This window comes from Folsomia candida, unplaced genomic scaffold (genome assembly GCF_002217175.1).
Source record: "Folsomia candida strain VU population unplaced genomic scaffold, ASM221717v1 Fcan01_Sc017, whole genome shotgun sequence".
Lineage (NCBI taxonomy): Eukaryota > Metazoa > Arthropoda > Collembola > Entomobryomorpha > Isotomidae > Folsomia > Folsomia candida.
The window spans coordinates 1,222,575-1,243,821 of NW_019091209.1; the positions used below are offsets into that span (position 1 = coordinate 1,222,575).

Consider the following 21,247-nt stretch of genomic DNA (forward strand, 5'->3'; position numbering starts at 1 on the left):
CTCTGTCCCCTCAAGCTTCCGCGGCCACTGGTGACAACAACTCCAACCTTCTCATGATAGGGAAGTATTATGATAACCAGTGGCCGCGGAAGCCGTGGGGACATCGGGGGCATTAATTAGCATTGTAGGATGGGGGGAGGGAGGGATTTATATAAGATGGGGAGATGATGCCGACATCGAACAACCGTGGGGTCATTGTCCCTCTGTCCCCTCACCTTTCCGCGGCCACTGTTGACAGACAACAACTGCAACTGTTTTGTGCGAGGCGATTGTTTTGTCCGAGGGAAAAAAGGACGGATGGGTTTCATGACATGACGATTGACTGTGTACAGCTCATTCCCAGGATATGATAAGATCCGACGGAGGGCATAATAATTCCAGTGTGGTCGTAATTCGTAGTTTTCACATGTCGTAAATAACAGAGTTGTACGAGGGCAAAGGCGTCGAAATATGTGAGTGATGGGTATTTGTGACGTGACAATAATTTCCTTGCATTTTTTCATGAAAATGAAGCGCATGCATTTTTCGTATGAAAATAAATCAAGTGCATTTCTGCATTAAAATAAATCACGTGCATTTTGTTCATGAAAATAAGTAAACAGCGTGAATTGTGTCAATGAAATCATCAATAATTGACATTTTTCATGAAAATGAATGATGTGCATTTTAAGCATGTCAATTTTGGAATTTTTTACCCAAAAATCAATTTCCTCCACATTCACCATGCCAACCAACGTCGGTCTTAATTTGAATCGTGGGCAAATCCGACATGCCACAAATGTACAACTCTACTCCTAAAACAGAATACGAACTTTCTCGTCAGTCAATTTGATTGCATTGGATTGCATCATCATCCTCATTTTCTCCGATGGACGTATGTGCATTTCCTACATACGTAAATACGTTTCCAATCGAACGTATGTCCACACGAAGCTGGGAATTTGGGAGAGAGACCAATGTTTGCAAGTAGTCAAATGAGGAGCAATTATGCATGTGCATACTTATGAGTTGCACAGACTTACGTACATATGATAGCATAAGACGGATAAGTATTTATAAGAAATTGTGGAAATATTCAATCATAATTTTTGAAGAAAATGGCAAAAATTTAGGAAAAAATATAAATTTCGGATAAGTATTTATGTATAAAAAATTATAGGTATGTTATACTCAATTGTAATTTGTGAAGAAAATTATAAAAAATTTATGAAAAAATATTAATTTTGGATAAGTGTTTATGTATATATAAGAAATTATGGAAATATAATTTAAAATTTTTAATTCGATAAATACAAATTTTTATTTAGAATACAAATTTCTGTTGTAAAATTTAAGCATTTTTCATTTAAAATCGTCAATGAAATATGAAAATAATACATTAACATACTTACTTATCTTTGAATAAGCAATAGTCAAAAATGAGACAATTCACTTATTGCTAACTCGTAAAATGTGTATATTTTGTAAAATAATTTTTACAATTTTTTTCTGAAATCAGGAAATATTTAAGAAATATTGATGTGTAAAAAAATCTAGAAATATGTACGTACAAAATATTTGAAAAATACTTAGAAATTTCGGTGATATATAAAAATTTGAGGCAAATTTTGAGTCAAATTTTCAAATTGTCATGATATGAAAAACTCTTGCAAAATGAATAAATATCCGCACCGTACGTACATACGCTTGTTACTTACTTATTCATCCTCAGATCGAGCCGTCTAATCGTCTGGAGATGCAAATCCCCCGTTTGCAAATTGACTGGGGAGACGAACTCCACATTTCGCATATGCAAGTACATACATACCGATTTGCAAATCTCTTACCTTCAGCCACTCGCAATTCCAGTCCAGGAGCAGATTCGTGTTCGTGCTAAACTCTGAAAAATTTCGAATTTTACTACTTCAAGATGGATTTAAGGTGTCGAAAAAATCTTGCGTCCCACCAAATCTCCCCACCGCAATGGATAACCGAGAGATGTTTGGAAAGTCCGGGATTAAGAGAGGTTCGGAAATTTGGGATTATTTCGACATAATATTTAAGAATTTGGTGGTGATGGGGAAGAAAAAATGGAAAATTGGGTCTAAATTTAAGAATTTTTGGGGAATGGAGAAGAACATGTGGCACAATTTTAACAATTTTGATGAATCACAGCAAGAATTTTAGGGATCGAAAGAAGAATTTTGAGAGAATAAGAATTTTGGTGAACAAATGAAAAATTTTGGGGAATTAATAATTTTGGGGAACAGATGAAAAATTTCGTGGAATTAAGAATTTTGGTGGAATAATTTACAAATTTTGGGGAACAAATTAAGAAATTACGCCTAAAAAAATCTGTATTTATTTTCAGGTCGTGATTTCCTTCTTTCCTGGCGGCACACCCACAAATAATGTCACGACCACGGACGGGGGTCATCATTATGGTCATCGTCGTTCCCCTCAATCCAGACAAACTTATTCCTCCTCGTCCTACTTCCTGTTAAAATTTGGCGTCCTCCTGGTCGCCGTGCTCCTCTCTGCCACGTGGTTCATCTCTGCACGAAATAATAATGGTGAGAGACAAATAAAATTTTCAAGAACAATGTTTCGTTTCTTTCGGATTTGCCACATTTCTTGCAGCGTGAAAAGCAAGAAATGCGAAGTGCGAAATGCAAAAAACTGCCATTCACGCCGATATTTGTAACCTATTAAATTTTATATGACTTCATTTTTTTTAATCCTGTGGAATCGGTTCCCAACTTTTCTTGCGGGTTTGCCACATTTTTTGCAGTGCAAAGCAAGCAATGCTAGAAATTCCAGGTGCAAGAAACTGGGAGAAAATGCAAGAAATAAGCGCCACCTAGTCACGCGCTGTGTGAAATATTTACCGCGGCGGGGCGTAGTTTCTCCCACCTTGCATTTCTCCCAGGGCCATACTTGCAAGAAACCACTTTCTTCTAATTATTTCTTGCACGTGGTTATTTTCACCATTTTAAAATTTTTATTAATCTAAAAATACAGCTCAAAATTCTGGACTTTCTCCTCCACCTCACACAAAAATCCAACCAGGCCCAGAAGTAGGAGACATCCTGGCCAACAAATTGGCACCAAGTGGCACCACCACACCTGGCCCTGACCTTTTCGAGGTGAGTGCATTTTCACATTTCTTTCCATCAAACTCATCCATAAGTGGACAATGGAATGCAGTGGCCGCGGAAGCTTGAGGGGACATCGGGGAACATTAACATTGTAGGATTGGGGAGGGAAGGGCCGGGTTTATATAAGATGGGGAGATGATGCATAACCGTGGGGACATTATTGTCCCTCTGTCCCCTCAATCTTCCGCGGCCACTGTACTGAAATCCGTACATGTGTCATTTACAGGGTGCCACCACCACCACCACCACGACTGCCGCTAATCATGCCGGTGATGGATTGACGCTGCCGCCCGAATCGGTGTTCCACCAGAGAAAGATAACTTTTTGTTTTGATGATGACACGGAAACACTTTTAGAATCAATTGATCTATTTTAGTCGAAAAGTAAGAAGAGAAAGGGATTTTTGCTTTCTCTTTTTTTCATTCCAGAGAAAGTTTTCTTGTTTCTTGAAATTTATAATGTACACGTTTTTTCTCTCTTTTTTAAGTCGATGTCTTATCATTAAAGGGTGAAAGTAAGGATATTTTTAGTCATTTTTATGCCATGGGAATTTATTTTAAAATTTCTGAATGATAAATTTGTGGGGAAGGGAGTTGCCAATTTTTTTAGAAATGTATAGATTGTGATATTTTTTGAAGGAGGAGATCTTAAGTTTAAGAAAAGTTGGAAGTCATCGAAACTGGATTAAAAAATACATTTTAAATAATCATTTGTCCCCTCTGGGAACTTATTTTAAATTTCTGAACGACAAATTTGTCCTCAGTGAGTTGATTGATGGAATGGCGTCGAGTTTTTAAGCGAGTTTCGACGAGTTCCAATGTTCCTGAAGGTTTCTTAAACTTGAGATCTCCTCCGTCAAAAAGCGTCAAAATTTGAAGTGTATATTTCTAAAAAATTGGGAACTCCCTGCTCTACAAATTTGTCGGTCAGAATTTTTAAAATACGTTCCCAAAGGGGCGAAATAAATTCTTAAAATTGTGCCGATTAGTCATAAATACGTAACAATTTTTTTACAACATATTTTTATCAACCGTAATATTTATCTTTATTCATACAAATATTTATTTATATTTTAAGAGTATTCGTACAATAGGAATGCAACATTATAATCAGTTCTGTGTGCAGCTAACACAGCAGGATTTGAAAATTAAATATATATTTTTTTAACAGAGCAAGATAAAAAAGGAGCATTTTTCGTATATTTATTTAAATTTCTTAAATTCATCCCTCGTGAAACATTGAGACCAACGCCATGACTCCGATACCTAGTAAAATCCCACCAAATTGTTTGACCGCTTCTTTCGGATCGTCCTCCTTGACCAGATCTGGAAGTAGGTTGGTTAACGCGATATTTATAAAGCAGCCCGACGTGAAGGGGAGGATCCACCAGGTTAGGTTTCCTGAAATGAAAGAAAGAAGGGAAATATATGAGCAGAGGCCGGCTATGTAGGTATTTTCGATTTTTTTTTTTTACAAATTTTGCAAAATTTTTATATTTTTGATTTTTTTCGTACATATTTCGTGACTATTACAATAAAACAAATTAGAGAAGAATCTTTTACGAAAATTTACCCATATTTGACTGCATGGAGTCTACACTGAGGGTAAATATAGCACCGAGGAGTCCAATGGTGGCCGTGTAAAGTTGTGCTTTTGCCGCATTCCAAGGATTGAATCCGGCACGTAGAAGAATGGCAAAATCTGCGATTTCATGAGGAATTTCGTGTAATAGGATTGCAATCGTGGTTAGAATCCCGATCCGGAAGGATATCACAAAACTCCCAGCGACTGCTAATCCATGAGTGAAATTGTCAAACCCGTTCGCCACCAGGTTTAAGTAACCTGCGATCTAGAAAACAATCGAAAAAATTAGGCAGATCAGGAGTGTTTCAATCAATGTCCCACGCTGGGTAATCAGTGGCCGCGGAAGGTTGGGGGACATTAGCATTGTGAGATAGAAGAGGAATTAACATGATGCGATATTGCTAAATTTCTGCCCCCCCCCCCCATTTCCCTGCTTCCGCCGCCAATGGAGCTAATCAACAGTAAATAAGTAAATGTTAAGGCTGGGAAAAATACTGGGTTAAAATGTGCCCTATTTTGAGTCCCGTTGTTCCCAGGGTTTGGATTTCCGGGAGTGTTACACCCACAAAAAGATGAAAATCTACGTGGAGAAGGCAGCAGTCATACGAAAATACGGGTTTTCTGAAGAAATTAACTTTTTATCTGGTACAATACGTTGGGCGTACTCACGTCAACTCGGAATCCCGAAAATTTCGCAAAATCTTTGCTGGAAACGATACGATTTTTCTCGCAAAATTTACCCAGCAAATGGGCATTTCAGAAACTTATTTTGCAAACTCATCCTTACCATCATCACCGAGAGAAATGTATGGGAACGACATGCACAAAATATGAAAGATTGACGAGTAATTTGCCAAGTCATATTTTGCGGATCCCGTCACGCCATAAATTTTTTGAGCTTTGCAAGTGTGCAATTTGCGAATTGCAATGCGAAATACCTAAATAAGTACACCCATTGTTTTCACGATGTTAAAAAAACTTCGCTACTTTGATAAGATACAAATTGAATTTTTTGCAAATCCCGTATTTTCGCATGACTGTCGCCTGCTCCACGTAAATTGTCATCCTTTTGTGGGTGAAACGCCCCCTTAATTCCAAACCCTGCGAAATCCAGAGCTCAAAATAGTGTCCATTTTGACCCCGTATTTTGCCCATCTCTGCTGCGCAAATTAAGCTCGACGTACGTGCTTGTTCTGATGAGATGAGGATGACTTGGAGGATGAGGAAGGTTCTTCTTCCGGGGGAAACTGTCCCCCTGCCGGTTTCCCGTTCGCGACGGGTTTCACCTTCTTTTCTACATTGTTATTCGAGGAATCCGATATGTTTATTTCAGTCTCAAAATTCTCCTCCTCCTCAACGCCAACGTCGACATGGGCGTCGTCGTCGTCGTCGCCGCCCTCCGAGTTTGCAAAGACGACTAGTTTTTCACAAATGACGAAGCTAATGATACCAATTAGCACCCAGAATCCCAGCAGCATTAGAGTCTCGTGTTTACTTGAGCCGGATTCTGGAAATGTAAATAGGGACAGGTTTTAGTTTTTTGTCCGGGTATTTTTGTTTTGTTTTCGGAGAATGGAGGTGAACCAGGCGGGTGCGATCCGATTTTCCGGGGACAAATTTGATTCGTATGAAATTTGCGAAAGACGCGATCTCCCAATGGGCACGGTTGGCCGAGATATTTGCATCCGAAGAGGAGAAAACCGGCGGGAAATTTGGAAAGTGTAAAGTTGTCGACTTTACTGCGTGTTTTCTCCTCTTCGGATGCAAATATCTCGACCAAACGTGACCTTTAGTTGATCGTGCCTTTCGCAAATTTCATACCAATTAAATTTCTCATCAATCGACACCAGTTTGTCAAAATCTGCAAGCATTCTTAAGCAAACCAGTTTCAATCTATCGCAAATATAATTAGTGTCAAATTTAAATTTGCGAAAGAAAAGATCCACTAAAGGTCACGTTTTGTCGAGATATTTGCATCCAAAGAGGAGAAAACGCGCCTTAAAGTCGACAAATTTTACACTTTCCAAATTTATTGTGCCTCTTTTCTCCTCTTGGGATGCAAATATCTCTGCCAAACGTGCCCATTGGGAGATCGTGTCTTTCGCAAATTTCATACTAACTAAATTTGCCATCTATTCACACTAGTTTGACACCCAAAATCGGAGAGCATCCGCTGGGAGACCTCCATTCTAAGGATTTGCATATTTACCTCTGGCAGCGCTCCACGCTTCTGGGAGCAAGTGTAGGAAAACATCACCGAGTAAACTTCCCACTGCGAAATTGAGCAGTCTTTTCAATTGGCGTGGGCTGATGGCTGGAAACAAAGAATAGACAACAATTATTTTAGTGGACAGGAATAAGCTTAATGTGAAATTGCGCGTGGGCGAGATTTGTTTTCGAATTTTCCAGGTTTTTTTAAAAAATAGTTTTGTTATGATTTTTTGTATAAGAAAATTCCTGGATTTTTTAAATTAGTAAAATAACAAAAATAAGAGTTTAATACATTTCAAGTGAATTTTTGCGACTGAATGTCGTATTAATATTCCATTTCTGGGAAAATATATTATGTTTCTTAAAATGCTTTTTTTACTACAAAATTTCTATTTTCAATCTGAAATTTCAATTGTTTTGGCGAAAAAAGTCGAAATTTTGATGCATTCAATGCCTTTGTATCTGTCATATTACGTGTAACCTGGACTGGACTAGAAGTTAGTACACACAAAATTGGTATTTTTATCAAACACACACCTTTTTAACGTGTTTTTTAAATTGCGACAAAATTTCTATTTTCAAATTGAAATTTCTAATATTTTAGACAAAAAAATCTAAATTTTGATGCATTTCATTCCTACATATTCGTCATATTACATAAAACCTGGCCTGGACTGGACGTTACGTATCCCACAAACCTGGAGAAATTGATATCTTTAACAAACACACATCCTTTCCAACATGGTTTTTAAATTTCGGTAAGATTTCTATTTTTAAAATGAAATTTCTTAAAATTTTTCGTAAAAAATTGAAATTTTGCCGCATATCATCCCTACATATTCATTATATTACATAAAACCTGGCCTGGCCTGGACTCGACTGGACGTTACGTATCCCACAAAACTGGACGAATTATCATCCTTCTTATCAAACTCACACACACCTTTTCCAAGTTCACTGTCCTGTTACATGTACTCAGATACAGATGAAATGTGTGCATACATCTGCAGAAAAGAGGAGATTTTACAGTCAAAAGCCCTCCTTTTTTGCCATACAGCGAGCAAAACCGGTTTCTTCTTGGCGAATTTTGCACCAGCAGCAGGAGCAGCACAGGAATATTAATCAATCACTCCAAAACTATATGTATGTAATAGGAATAAGTTAAAATAGCCACAAAAAGTGGACGACAGAGTTCATTGAAACTAAATTATGATTCCATTTCGTGTCAAAATTTAGCTAAAATTTTCTTAATGAGAAATAAAAGGGGTACGCGTGGAAAATTTTCGTAAAATCATGTCATTTTTGGCATAAATTTAGTTGCCAAATTTTGACAAATTTTCATAAAAGTTTTGCTGGAAAAGGATAAGATTCCAGTTCGTGTCAAAATTTTCATTACAAGACGTATACAAATTTCGTTCGCAAATTGACCATAAATTTTGCGAAATTTTTGCAAATTTTTTACTGGAAGTGGATAAAATTTTGGGCACAGATTTACCAACCAAATAGCCTTTATAATATCGTTAATTAAATTAAATACGTGAGTAAACCCATTAAAGAAAAAAGAAATGATTCCATTTCGTGTCAAAATTTAGCCAAAATTTTCATAATAAGAAACAAAATGCGTAAACATTTCACAAATTTCGCTTGTAAATTGAGTCGGCAAGTTTTGCCAAATTTTGGCAAAACTTTACCTACAAAAGTGCAACCTTCTGGGCGCAAATTTACCCAGTCATGTAAGCATATTATTTCACAAGATTTTGACCAAATACGTGAGTACGCCCATTAAAATTATTAATCTTTCATGCCAAAAATAAACCTCGTGATGGAATAAGTTTCCGTCTGGAAGTGAAATTGACGAGTCTTACATTTCCATGCGAAATTGGTTATTAACAAAGTTTCAGACAACTCAAATGCATTCACGATTCGTCGAAATCAATACAATTAACTGAAGAAAAATACAGTTTTTTTTAAATAATTCTAAGTAATATTTTGTATGTTATTAAAAGTTTAATAAAGATGAATAACGAGTTTAACAATGTTGGTTATACACAGTGGCCCCGGAACCTTTAGGGGGCAGGGGGACAATGTCCCCACGGTTGTTCGGTGTCCGCATCATCTCCCCATCTTATATAAATCCGGCCCAACTATATCCTACAATGTCCCCCGATGTCCCCACGGCTTACGCGGTCACTGGTTATTATGGGCAATCTCATATTTTGGCTCAAGTGCAAAAATCTGAACAGTTTTTTTTTGCAGAAATTTGGCCCAATTTTCTGCACAAAACCTTTATGCAAAACGAATTTTTGTACAGCAAACCATGCAAAATTAGGCTACACAAATTTTTGGCAGAGTTATGTACCAAAAATTATGCAAAATCCGATAGCTTTTGTCGATTACTGACAAAACCTTTATGCAGAGCGAATTTTTGTGCAGAAAAGGATGCAAAATTAATCACCAGAAATTTTCGGGAGGGTTATGTACCAAAAATTAAGCAAAATATATACATTATGCATCCAGCTTTTGTCGATTAGTGCAGAATTCGACACAATAATTTCATAGGAATTTCATACTATAGGAAACAAATTATAGAAATGAGATGGCACATATTTAGTACTGCATAACCACCACCGACCATCGTAAACCATACAAAAGTAACCCTACAAAATTAAACTTTCAATCGTACACGCTAATTTTTTCCCTTAATTGAATTGGCTTCGATTAGAATTTGATTAGTTTGAAAACTTTGCAGGAGCAGGGGTAGCAGCCACACAAGCAAAAGGAGCCCATGCTTCTCGATTTCCTTCCCAATGACGACGACGACAAGGAAGACGAAAACTTTCTCATTTTCCATTTCATGAACCTCCTGCATGCAAAATACTGAGTCATCGATACATACTTGAAGACGCAGAAGGGACGGCTCTCAGAGGATGCGAGCAGATTTTGGGCCAAATCGATGACAAATTTAGTTAGTATGAAATTTGCGAAAGATATGATCTCCCAATGGGCACGTTTGGCAGAGATATTTGCATCCGAAGAGGAGAAAACGCGCAATAAAGTCGACAAATTTACGCTTTTCAAATTTATGTGAGGGTTTCTCCTTTTTGGATGCAAATTGTGCCAAACGTGTCCATTGGGAAATCGTGCTATTTGAAAATTTCGTGCTAATTAAATTTGCGGTCAATTGACACTAATTTCGTCAAAATCTGCGATCAAACTAGTGCCAATCGATAGCAAATTAAATTAGTATGAAATTTGCGAAAGACACGACCTCCAAATGGGCACGTTTGGCCAAGATATTTGCATCCCAAGAGGAGAAAACACGCAGAAAATTTGGAAAGTGTAAAATTTGTCGACTTTACTGCGCGTTTTCTCCTCTTCGGATGCAAATATCTCGGCCAAACGTGCCCATTGGGAGATCGTGTCTTTCCCAAATTTCATACTAACCAAATTTGTCATCGATTGGGACTAATTTCCCCAAAATCTGAGAGCATCCGCTGGTTGACGTCCCTTGTCCGGATTTCATTACATTTTCACAATGCTGGTCGGAAACTGCTACACGGAAAACAAGGCTTGTTACCACACACATTTCGTATTAGATTACATTACATACGTGCATGCACACAAGAGCGGAGGGAGAAACCCACTTGTCATGTTTACAAGCTTAAAGTAAAGTCTGTTACGGAAAGATAAAGCCCGAGGACAATAAGTAGCTTGAAATTGAGACGACCGTTTTCTACTCGGCGAAAATCCTTCGGCCTCAGTGCAGAGTTGTACGATGGGCAGGACGTGGAAATTGAGGCCCAACATTTTTTACGAATTTTTTTTGCATTTTTTATCACAGTGGCGTTATGAATTTTAAAATACATTTGGCATTTTAGGCATGGAAATAAATTCATGAACTATTTGACGTGACACTAAATTCCTGGCAGTTTGGACATGAAAATAAATTCATAGACGTGTTGCCATGCATTAAATTCCTGGCATTTTGGGCATGAAAATAAACAACCTAGATTTTTTCGAAATTTTTCACGTAAAAACAAATTCCCCTTATTGCCATAAATTTATAGCAAACAGATATACCTAAAATTTAAATTTAACCGAGTAAAACACCCAACATGACATCGCCACCCGTACAACTCTAGGCATCATTCTTGCCATGAATTTTCATCAAGCTGTACTTTACTTTTTAGTCACTTTGTATCTACGTATACAAGTTCGGGATCTCGGAAACAAGAAGACGAGCCGTCATGCATCCGTCCGCCCACCCACAAATCCTAAACCGACCACTTTCTGAATACAAATTCCCCCAAAAAGAACAAAACTTTAGTCAAAAGTACAAGCACCTAAGCAGTGGCCGCGGAAGACGTGGGGACATCGGGGGACATTAACATTGTAGGATAATAGAGGATGGCCGGGTTTATATAAGATGGGGAGATGATGCCGACATCGAACAACCGTGGGGATATTAATTGCCCCTCTGTCCCCTCACACCCTTCCGCGGCCACTGGTTCTAAATGCGAGATTTGGATTGTCCATTTCAAATTGACACTGTAAATTGACACTTGAACTTATATAAGAAATAAAAGCCTACATTATGCCGTCATATGGATGGAAAGTTACGCAAATTTCGTCAAGTGTCACACATGACGGGTTATGACGATAACGGTGACGATGACGATGCGGAGGTTGACAATACATACATAAGAGAATCGTTTAATTGTCAGGACGAATCATGGGTTATCAATGGTTACTTATCTGACCCTGAATTCAGACAAGGTTGCGTTATGTATACATGTTTGTCCCTTATAATAAAAGAGTGATAAACAAAGTGGAGATTTCTTCACATCGTGAAATCAACCACTCTTGAAGGTTTTTGACTATTTATACAATTACGCGAACGTGAGTGGGTGACAATAAATGAGATTTTGTAACAGTGGCGGATTATTTTTTTGACAAAGTGTACATTTTTTGAGGATGTGAAGTGAATGAAAAACCATTTCCTTACAGGGTACGTACGTTAGCCCGAGTCGGAGTGAAGGAGGTTTTTTAGTCAGTATTTTTCGAAATCAGTTAAAATCTCGGAAAACATGGAAAATTAGAAAATCAAGTAAAAAATCATACGTATTTGATGGGTACAATCCATTTTGAACACAATTTTTCTAAACTTTTTCTAAAATAAGTTCTAGAAACATATATTTAATATTGATTATATGGGGGACATTTTGTCAAATTCAAATACTTTTTTTAAAATTCTATCCAATTAAAAAATTTAGAATAGAATTTTTTCAGGGAAAAAGTATTTTCATCAAAATTTATGAAATACTACTTACGAATTTACAAAAATGACTGAAATCCTTATTCATTATATTTGTGACAACTGCGAAATATTGAGGCTATTCACGCAGTCATTTGTAACTCGTAAAATCCGTGGTTGTTACAAATTTTTACACAGTAAAGAGATGCTGCCCTTGATCTGAGCAAGTTTACAAAAATTTGTGAGCCTAATTTTCCTCAAAAATATGAGTCAAATTTTGTAAAATTTTGTAATTTTAGAGTATTTATAGATTTTCAAATGTTACCAAGGCTTGCGTGAATTGAAATTTTTAACTTTACAAGAGTAATGATAAGGAAAAAATTGCGGTTTCTGTCGTACATGCAGATTCTGCCATTGTGTGTATCAACTAAGCTATTCCGCACTATTCTCACCTCGCACTTTTTTATGCCATCCTTATTTCAAAGATTTAAGCCTGCGGCGAAATCTTATTCTATTTTAGAATCTATTCAAAAGGTATTAAGAAGCAGAAGTTGGTCAGTGGGGTAGTAGAAACCTCGTCTCAAATAAATCTGCATCGTCTCCCCTCACAATGACGCTACCACAGCCATTTGCATGCATACATATTTGCTCGTCCCTCTGTGTGATGGTCTATTCTATTCTTGCTATTTGCTCATTATTTAGCACGTTTTAAGGGAAGAATTACTTTCGTTTGGTTTATTTTGGGTGCATGCTTTTGAGATTTGTAAAATGCAACAGACTTTACAAACACCTGTAGAAAGTAAAATTTCAAATAAAAAAAGTTTGGGAACTGATTTTCATTCTTTGATCTAAAAAATGAGGAGATTCTTGACCTTTGTTTCGTATTTTGTGTTGTAACACAATGACGTAAATTCACGCAGGCCTTGGAAACTTTGTAAAATCCGTAAACTTGTAAATTTTTACAAAATTTTAGAAATATTTCCAAGGAAAATTAGCTTCCAAATTTATGCTTAGATCAAGGGCAGCGTGTCTTTATTTTGTGAAATTTTATAAAATTATGATGAAAAACGCATGGATTTTACAAAGCTACAAATTATTACGTGAATTCTTTTAGACTGCGACAAGTTTTATTTATAAAAACAAGGCCAAATTTCTATTCATGAATTTAAAAAGACATACATATTTCAGTTAAAAAACAGTAATGTTTCGTAAATATTGTACCGTTTTTCCTTTTTAAATAATCATTTATCAGGTGGGACATCATTCTTATCAAAATTCCCCCCCAAAAAAATCTACATAGTCATATTCTACGCAACAATTTACATACTTTAAGAGGAGGAGGAAGTTAGTGAAATTTGTGCGACAGAGACATTAGTGCGGAGCAGCCTAAGAAATTACCTGTACCGTTATTACCTATGCACATACCTCCATATAATCAACAGAACACGCCAATTCCTCAGGTGTTGTAACGTTAAGAAAAACCTTGTGCATTTCATAACCACGCCATAATAATTTCACCACCACCACCACCACTGTTTCAACCTGTGTATTGTTATATTGTACGTATGTAGAAATACAGCGTAACGAATCTTGTAAAAAAAATAGTTTAAAAAAGTTACAAAATAAAAATTGATCAAAAAATTTCTCAAGCAGAACTCGTGTAAAAGAATAAAATGCAGCGTGGAATGAATGAATAAAAGCGTGGCTCAAATTTCGAGAAGGAAGTTGAGTCGAAGACAAAATTCGTATCTTATTATTTATCAAATAAAACTCTCTCAAATTGCGTTATGCTTGATAAGTGTGGAGTTAAAAAGAATGGTTAGAATTGGTAAATTTATATACTTGGTGGAGGAGATATCAGTTCAGTTCAGGTCGTTATATTAACTGTAATCTGTCAACTATTATCAATTATCTATTTACCTGTCGAGTAAAATGTATGGGAAGGATAAGCTTGAAAAAAGTGCAGTTTTTCGTCCAGAAGCGTTACATTACAGTGCATGTAACGAAGGGGTGAAACTAGACGACAAAATGAATGCTGTTTTTGTTCATAGAAATTCTGTTAAAATTGACGGGTCTGTCGTGTTTTTAGAGATTTGTGACCTTTGACCTCGTCCACACGGTCAAAATAACTTATTCTGTTAGATAAGTCTTCGAAATATTTTCAATTACAGTCCTCACATGATGTTCAAATTTAAGAAAATCATGACCTATGACCTTACTGACGCCGTGACCTTGTGACCTACAGGGCCCATTTTCTAATCAGGTCTGACCCTTGTGGTTATGAAGTTAAGTTCAAAGTTTCAAATCTGTGCGCCGTTCCGTTCACGAGTTATCGGACAGACAGACAGACAGATGAACGGACGGACATAACGATCTTATAAAGTGGTACTAAAATTCTATATATATATATTTTTCAGACGACTTATCCATCCACTCGACTCTGGTCATTATTACGGTGTAATCGTTATTTTGTACAATTGTGGTGGTGATAAGGTGTCCATGGTTGACAATTGTCTGCAGGTAAATAGATCGTACCTACCGAAAGTACATGCATACAATTTGGTCGTGTTGAGACCAGATGGGTTTCACGTGCTGGGGACACACACACTCCACTAAAAAAAGTGTGATTATTATGTAATAAAATTAAATATTGATGGGAGACCATTAGTTTTGTCACCGCGTGTCAAACAGGAAATGGGAAAGAGAGCTTTTTTGTGTTCTTTTAAAACATGGAATGGAGTGATTTTGTGTCTTATCCACCCACGAGAACTATGACGTATGTACTTATTTGTACATTAAAATATGAAATTTTGAGACAAAAATATTTTCTGAAAAAACATGTAACTGAGAAAATTCAAGTGAAATGCGTCTTTCAAAAATTCCTCAATTTTCAGTACAATGATCACACAAACTTCATAAACTGCATAACTGTCTCAATTTTGCACTAAAAACTTGATATTTCCAACTTGTCCTCCAAAAAGCCCAACATTTGTACCCCAAAAACACGACATTTTCCAATTTTTTTCCCAAAATACAACGTTTCACGTCAAAAACACGATATTTCCAACTTGACCCCCAAAAACACGACGTGTTCACCCCAAAAACACGATATTTTCAACTTGGCCCCCAAACACACGACGTTTTCAGCCCAAAAAAGCACGATAGTTTCAATTTGTCCCCCCAAAACTCCACATTTCCAATCTGTCCCCCAACATTTTCACCACCTCATCTCAAACCAATCTTATAAATCAAAAACCTTCCCCAAAAAAAATCCCCCCCTCAAACTCACCTGAATTATTCGTATCCATCTTCCCCCTCCCCTTCTCACTGAGGGGATTGCCCCCCTCCTGTGAAAACAGTAGTAGTGGAAAAATCCCACTCAACCCGACCAGCAAACACCCCCCAATGGACATGACCCACTTGGGATAGTCGACCGACACCTTGGCGACGACTTCGGCGATCAGCTGATCATACAGAACCGTGGCGTTGGACACATTTTCAAAAAATCCTGGCCAGTAGAAGGTCGACGAATTGTTGAAGTAGTCCATGGCCAGGTTGCCCTGTGGGAATGGGAGAGCCATCGTCTCTTCGATTATCAGCAGGACAATTATTAATCAGGACAAACTCCACTTCACTTCAAACTTCACTCCACCGAAAAAATTAGTGATAGCAACTTTGTCAATTAATTTGTGATCGACACCCCGTCGGCTGGCTGATGATGACACTAAAAAGTCGTATTTATTATTGGATACACTCAACAAAACAATGAAACAATACCTACATTTTAGGACACGCTAAACAATACAGTCGTTAAGAAAGTTCTCTCTCTCTTCTCGGGTCACCTTGAACCATTAGAAATTTGCGAAAACTATTAATTGCGCAAAAATTATTTGACACTGATGCTGGACTGACAGGAAGTGCTAATAATTCGCTCTCCGATCAACAAATTGATGAGACTCGAGTGAAATTTATTGTCCCACTTGAACAACAGCATCTTCCTCGCGGACATGGCGAATGGGAAAAATTGGCGAAATTTGACACCACCACGGCTGTCAGTCTGGGACAGGATCTCTCATCAAACTAAACTGCAACTCGGCTGGGTCCCTCTGTTTTAATGAAACTGATGATCAGAAAGACAGCCCAGTTGTTATTCAAGTCGTGGAGTGGATTGGATTTGACGAAATCATTGTGAACGACGAAACAATGATATCTCTTCTTCATGTTCATAGTCATGACTGATTATTAGTATTTATTGTACATTTATTTGGTGACTGCTAAGTTAAACTTAAATAAATATGATGAGAGTTCAATATTTCAATCCAGCGGAAAAAAATTAGTTTCTGATAAGACGACAACTTTTATGATGACATGTTTGCCATCCATCCATGACACAGGCTAGTCTTTGTCTCTTTTTGGTATAATAAACGCTGCGTCCACACTTTTGTCCATCCACATACACAATGTCACTTTACCTTACACTCTTAGAAAATTCAATATCTTTTCATGAAGTAAAATGGAACGTTATGCGGTTTAAAGTAAACCTCACTTGATTCGAAGTAAAATGGTCAACTTCATTCAAAGTAATGACAAAACTCACCAAATGTGAAGTAAAACCACTATTTTCTAAACCATAAAGTAAGCTATTATACCATTTAGAGTAAGCAAACCCCATTTAGGATATTCTTCAGACGCTGACTTTTCCCTCGCTCTCATTACAACTCGCAACTCAGCCAGTCAGTGCTGGTTAGTTAAATTGATAGTTAATTAATTAGTTAGTTAACTCATAAGCAAATAATGGAGGAAACGAGGAGGTTATTGCAACAATTTGGACGGGGACGCTGAAGGGTAAGAAATTCGCACAATTTGCATAATTTATACACAAATTTAATTTACATTGCGTTTAATTTTTTATTTTAATTGTCTTTAAACAGATGACGATATTACGGACGAGACTCTGTTAATAATTTCAGGAGAAAATTGTCAGGTTTTCTAGGTCATTTTAGGTCGGCTTTGGAATGCATTGTACAATTTGTGAGAACTTGGTATATCTTTGTTTTAAGTGCAAAACTAATTTTAAACCTTTAGTATAACATTAAAAAAATTATCTTAAGTTAATAGGGTCCAGCGTTTACAAATATCCTCACTAGTGGTTCATAATAAGGGTAATTTGTAATGCAATGTTGAATGTGAAATAAAATATATTATTAAAGTACTAATACTGCGACTACGCTTAAGTAACTTTTCCTGGGGTCATCAAAGCAAGAAAGTAAAGTCATAATCAACGCGATTTAGGGTTACGGTCGTTACCCTATTGGGCGCTCAGTTACCCTGTGAATATTGTTACAGGGTAAAATGGCTTACTTTGTGGCCGAGAGAGAGCGATTCGCTATAAGTGGGGTAGTGGCACTTTGGAAGTTATATCGAGTTATATTTTACGTCATATAAAGTATGGATTTCTAAGAGTGTATCACTTTTATAATATCGAAAATTTATAGAGGTTTTGATTTACGACGACACTTTTAGGTGGTGGTGAGGATGATATCAACTAATTAATTATTTGAGGAGTAAACAAACCCCAAAATTAGAGGTAGATAGATTTGATATACACGAATTTTTGTCCTTTTTTGACTCCAAAGTCAAGATTATGACTTCTTTTTTTGGGACAAAATAACTTTGAAAAAGTCCAAATTTCCTACATTTCTGCCACCTCGACGTCTGCTGAGTGAATCCTTTCTGACCAGATTCTTGCACTTTTCTTCATATAAAATAATGTGGAAAGTAGCAAAATTGTGAATTGGAGAACCAGTTTTAAAATGTGAACCCATCCGTGGCACGAAGAACGACTATATAGCGAGGTTTTCAAAATTGTTCAACAAGTTTTCCACTGCAGATTCATATTCCATGCATGCAAGCAAGGAGGCCTTTTCGTATTAAATAATGTGTCGAATCAGCACTTTATATGTGCACAGACTGCTTTTCTTTCTTGTGTATATTTATCAACAAAATACACACATGCAACCAACGCATCCTGAATGAACGGAATGACTACGTGCAAGTTAAGAGAGAGACGAGACGACTAAAGTTTTAAAGATTTTCGTCCTCCTCTTCGTATTACAAGAAGTAAACGAGTATATCAACAAAGTGGTATGGATGGTGGTGTTAAAGAGAGACGAAAATATGTACGAGGAAGCAGTGGCCGCGGAAGCCGTGGGGGGGGGGGGACAGAGGGTTTAAATGTCCCCAGGGTTGTCGGAATCATCTACCCATCTTACACGTATAAACCCGGTCCTCCCCCATCCTAATGCAGTGTTAATGTCCCCACAGCTTCCGCGGCCACTGCCAGAGTTGTATTTGTGTATGTATAGTTAGTGGCCGCGGAAGGGTGTGGACAGAGGGGCAATGTCCCCCGGTTGTTCGATGTCTGCATCATCTACCCATCTTGTATAAACCCGGCCCCTTCCCCCTTATCTTACAATGTTAATGTCCCCAAATGTCCCCACAGCTTCCGCGGCCACTGTGGACAAGCAAGTAAAGCTCAATATAAATAAAGTCCTATCCAATCCACCCTCAAGAAGAAGAGGAAGAAGAAGTGTCATATAACGAGACGAAATAAATAACGGGATCCTTGCAACAAGAGAATGCACGAGAATGGATGGATGGATGGATGGATAATCCACCCTTTATTAAAGCTAAATAGCTAACTTGACGTTGAGAATATGTGGCACAAATATAGAGATATTTATTTACTTGTTGAATTTTAGTCAATTTGACAAAAATGGTTGAAACGAATGGTTAGGTAGTTAGTTCAGTGGAGTGGAGCGAGAGGAATTTGAGACTATAAATATTTACGTACTAGGGATATGTGTCGATGTTGTGCTATGTTATGAAAAATCAAGGAAATATGTGCCTAATATTTAGAAAATGTATTTATTAATTTTCGAAATTTTTTTGTCGAGGAAATTATTATTTTCAGTTAAATATTTTTATCACCTTTTTTTCTTTCAGTTAAAAAAATATTTAGTTATCTAGCTTAAAATATTGAAGAAAATTGGCGACATATTTGCACACTTTTAAAATAATAGCTGCGAAAATAGTGAGTAATATTTAGAAATGTGAGTTATGGAATATTAGTTACACACCACAAAATTTGACAGTCGTGCGTCTTCATGAAATGACACAAAAAAATGTCCTCTGTATTACGAACTTAATGGAAGGATAAACTTTAAACGATTTTTATGACGGATTAAACTTAACTTGCTTAGGTAGTCAGAGATGCGGTCAATTTAAGTAATATCAAAGTCATTACTACCTACGAATATTTGCCCTCAATATTTTATTCACAAGTTTATATGAGTAAGATATGCACATGGATGGATTGATTTCCACAGGCATTGATTGTCAATAAGAAGAACAGAATGTGAACAAGGCCGGATGTGTATTTATTTACGAAAAAATCGCTGAAATACGCATTTTTAATATTCACGGAAAAAACGTCAAAATATTTACGATATTGCATATACGAACAAAATCATAAAAATGCGAATTTTCACTAAATTTGTAATTTTAGAATTATCTGAATTTTAAATTCGTTTCTCACATCATTAAAATATTTACAAGATATGTAACGGATTTATGTATTTTTCAAATAACAGCGAAAATATAAGTAGAAAAGTGTTAAGACATATTCTGAAATTTTTGTGATTTTACGACCACACCCACAAAACTTGACCGGTCATGAAATGAAAAATTTGGAAATAAATACATAACCGGCCTCTGACCCTGACAGAACGGAACACACGATATGAACAATTCCATTTATTTATTATGCAAAGCAGCATTTTATTTATGAGGGGTTTGATTAATTTGACTTTGCAGAAGCTACATGCGTACATGAAACTATTAAATACATGGATAATTTTGCAGAACGAGGGCTCAGCAGAATTTCGGGAGGTTTCATCCAGAATACAAAAATAAATTAGTCAGAGAACGACCACGGACACGCGGACATTATTTATTATTTATTGGGCGACATGTGTTTACTGCTGATCAAGTAATTAATAAATTTATATACTTTTCAAATTATATGCAGATTTTTGTTTACAAAATTCTAATTAAACCATGTACAATTTTAAAGACTGAATTTTGGGCATTTTTTAAATTTTGGGCATGCGAAGTTTCTTATTAATGGCGATTTTTGTTTTCAAAATTTTATTAGAAAAGTGCGCAATTTAATTTGGTTGAATGAATTTTGGGCAATTTCTGACATTTCGGGCATAAATTTCTTATTAATGCAGACTTTTGTTTATAACATTCTAATTAGACCATGCAGAATTTAATTTAATTGCACAATAAATTTGGAAGTTTTGGAAACTTTTGGGATAAGTTTCCTATTATAATATTGACCTTAAAAATTTACATGTGTGGCAAATATCACAAAACAGTCGCAAATTCCTTGCGTAAGTATAACTCCACATTTAATTAATGATGTTATTTTCCACTAATTATATCATTTCTCTGAAGAGCAGGCATTCAAGGTATGAATTTTACGATGGGACGATACTGCATAAAGGACGTATACAATTCCAAGAATTTACGCATGCATGCAAATATAATCATGATTCCAAGAATTTCGTCCCTAATGAGATGTTCGCAAACAATGCGAATTCATGTACAATGTAATCCATCCAAATAAAAATACTTTCCATGATGAATTCGCATACTGTGACAAAACCAGTTTTGTTCTTTTGATCGAACTCCTCCTGTTCTGATTGCTTTGCTTAAGAATTTCATACATTTGTAAATGCTTCGTTTCTTGCGGATTTTCTAACATTTCTTGCAGTGCAAAGGAAGAAACGGGAGAAATGTGAGGTGCAAGAAAGTGGGAGAAAATGCATGAAATATGCGCCACGTAGCCACCCCGCCGTATGAAATATTTATAGCGGAGGGGCCTAGTTTTTTGTGCCCTGCATTTCTTGAAGATCAAAATATTCACCTGCAAAAAACCACTTTCTCCCTCCCATTATTTCTTGCACGTGGTTTCTTGCGGGTTTGCTAAGCACCT

The 21,247-nt window shown here is 36.6% G+C and overlaps 2 protein-coding genes across 4 annotated transcripts; one reads left to right on the forward strand and one right to left on the reverse strand.

Moving 5' to 3' along the window:
- The first annotated feature begins 1,815 nt into the window (after positions 1 to 1,815).
- Positions 1,816 to 4,309, forward strand: LOC110856876. Of its 3 annotated transcripts, none has more exons than XM_035857387.1 (6): positions 1,816 to 2,005; positions 2,351 to 2,552; positions 3,001 to 3,125; positions 3,364 to 3,520; positions 3,625 to 3,651; positions 4,068 to 4,309. In XM_035857387.1, exons 1-4 carry the CDS (start codon positions 1,910 to 1,912, stop codon positions 3,511 to 3,513), a joined length of 573 nt encoding a protein of 190 aa, XP_035713280.1. In that variant the 5' UTR covers positions 1,816 to 1,909; the 3' UTR covers positions 3,514 to 3,520; positions 3,625 to 3,651; positions 4,068 to 4,309. The 3 variants fall into 3 exon arrangements, with proteins under 3 accessions (XP_035713280.1, XP_035713279.1, XP_021961152.1); XM_035857386.1 differs by having other exon boundaries at positions 4,092 to 4,309; XM_022105460.2 differs by having other exon boundaries at positions 4,126 to 4,309.
- On the reverse strand, positions 4,158 to 18,239 carry LOC110856875 (zinc transporter ZIP13). Its single transcript, XM_022105459.2, has 5 exons — positions 15,476 to 18,239; positions 6,931 to 7,035; positions 5,906 to 6,228; positions 4,710 to 4,986; positions 4,158 to 4,537 (listed from the first exon to the last, which is right to left on the reverse strand). Exons 1-5 carry the CDS (start codon positions 15,765 to 15,767, stop codon positions 4,359 to 4,361), a joined length of 1,176 nt encoding a protein of 391 aa, XP_021961151.1. The 5' UTR covers positions 15,768 to 18,239; the 3' UTR covers positions 4,158 to 4,358.
- Between the last annotated feature and the right edge of the window lie 3,008 nt (positions 18,240 to 21,247).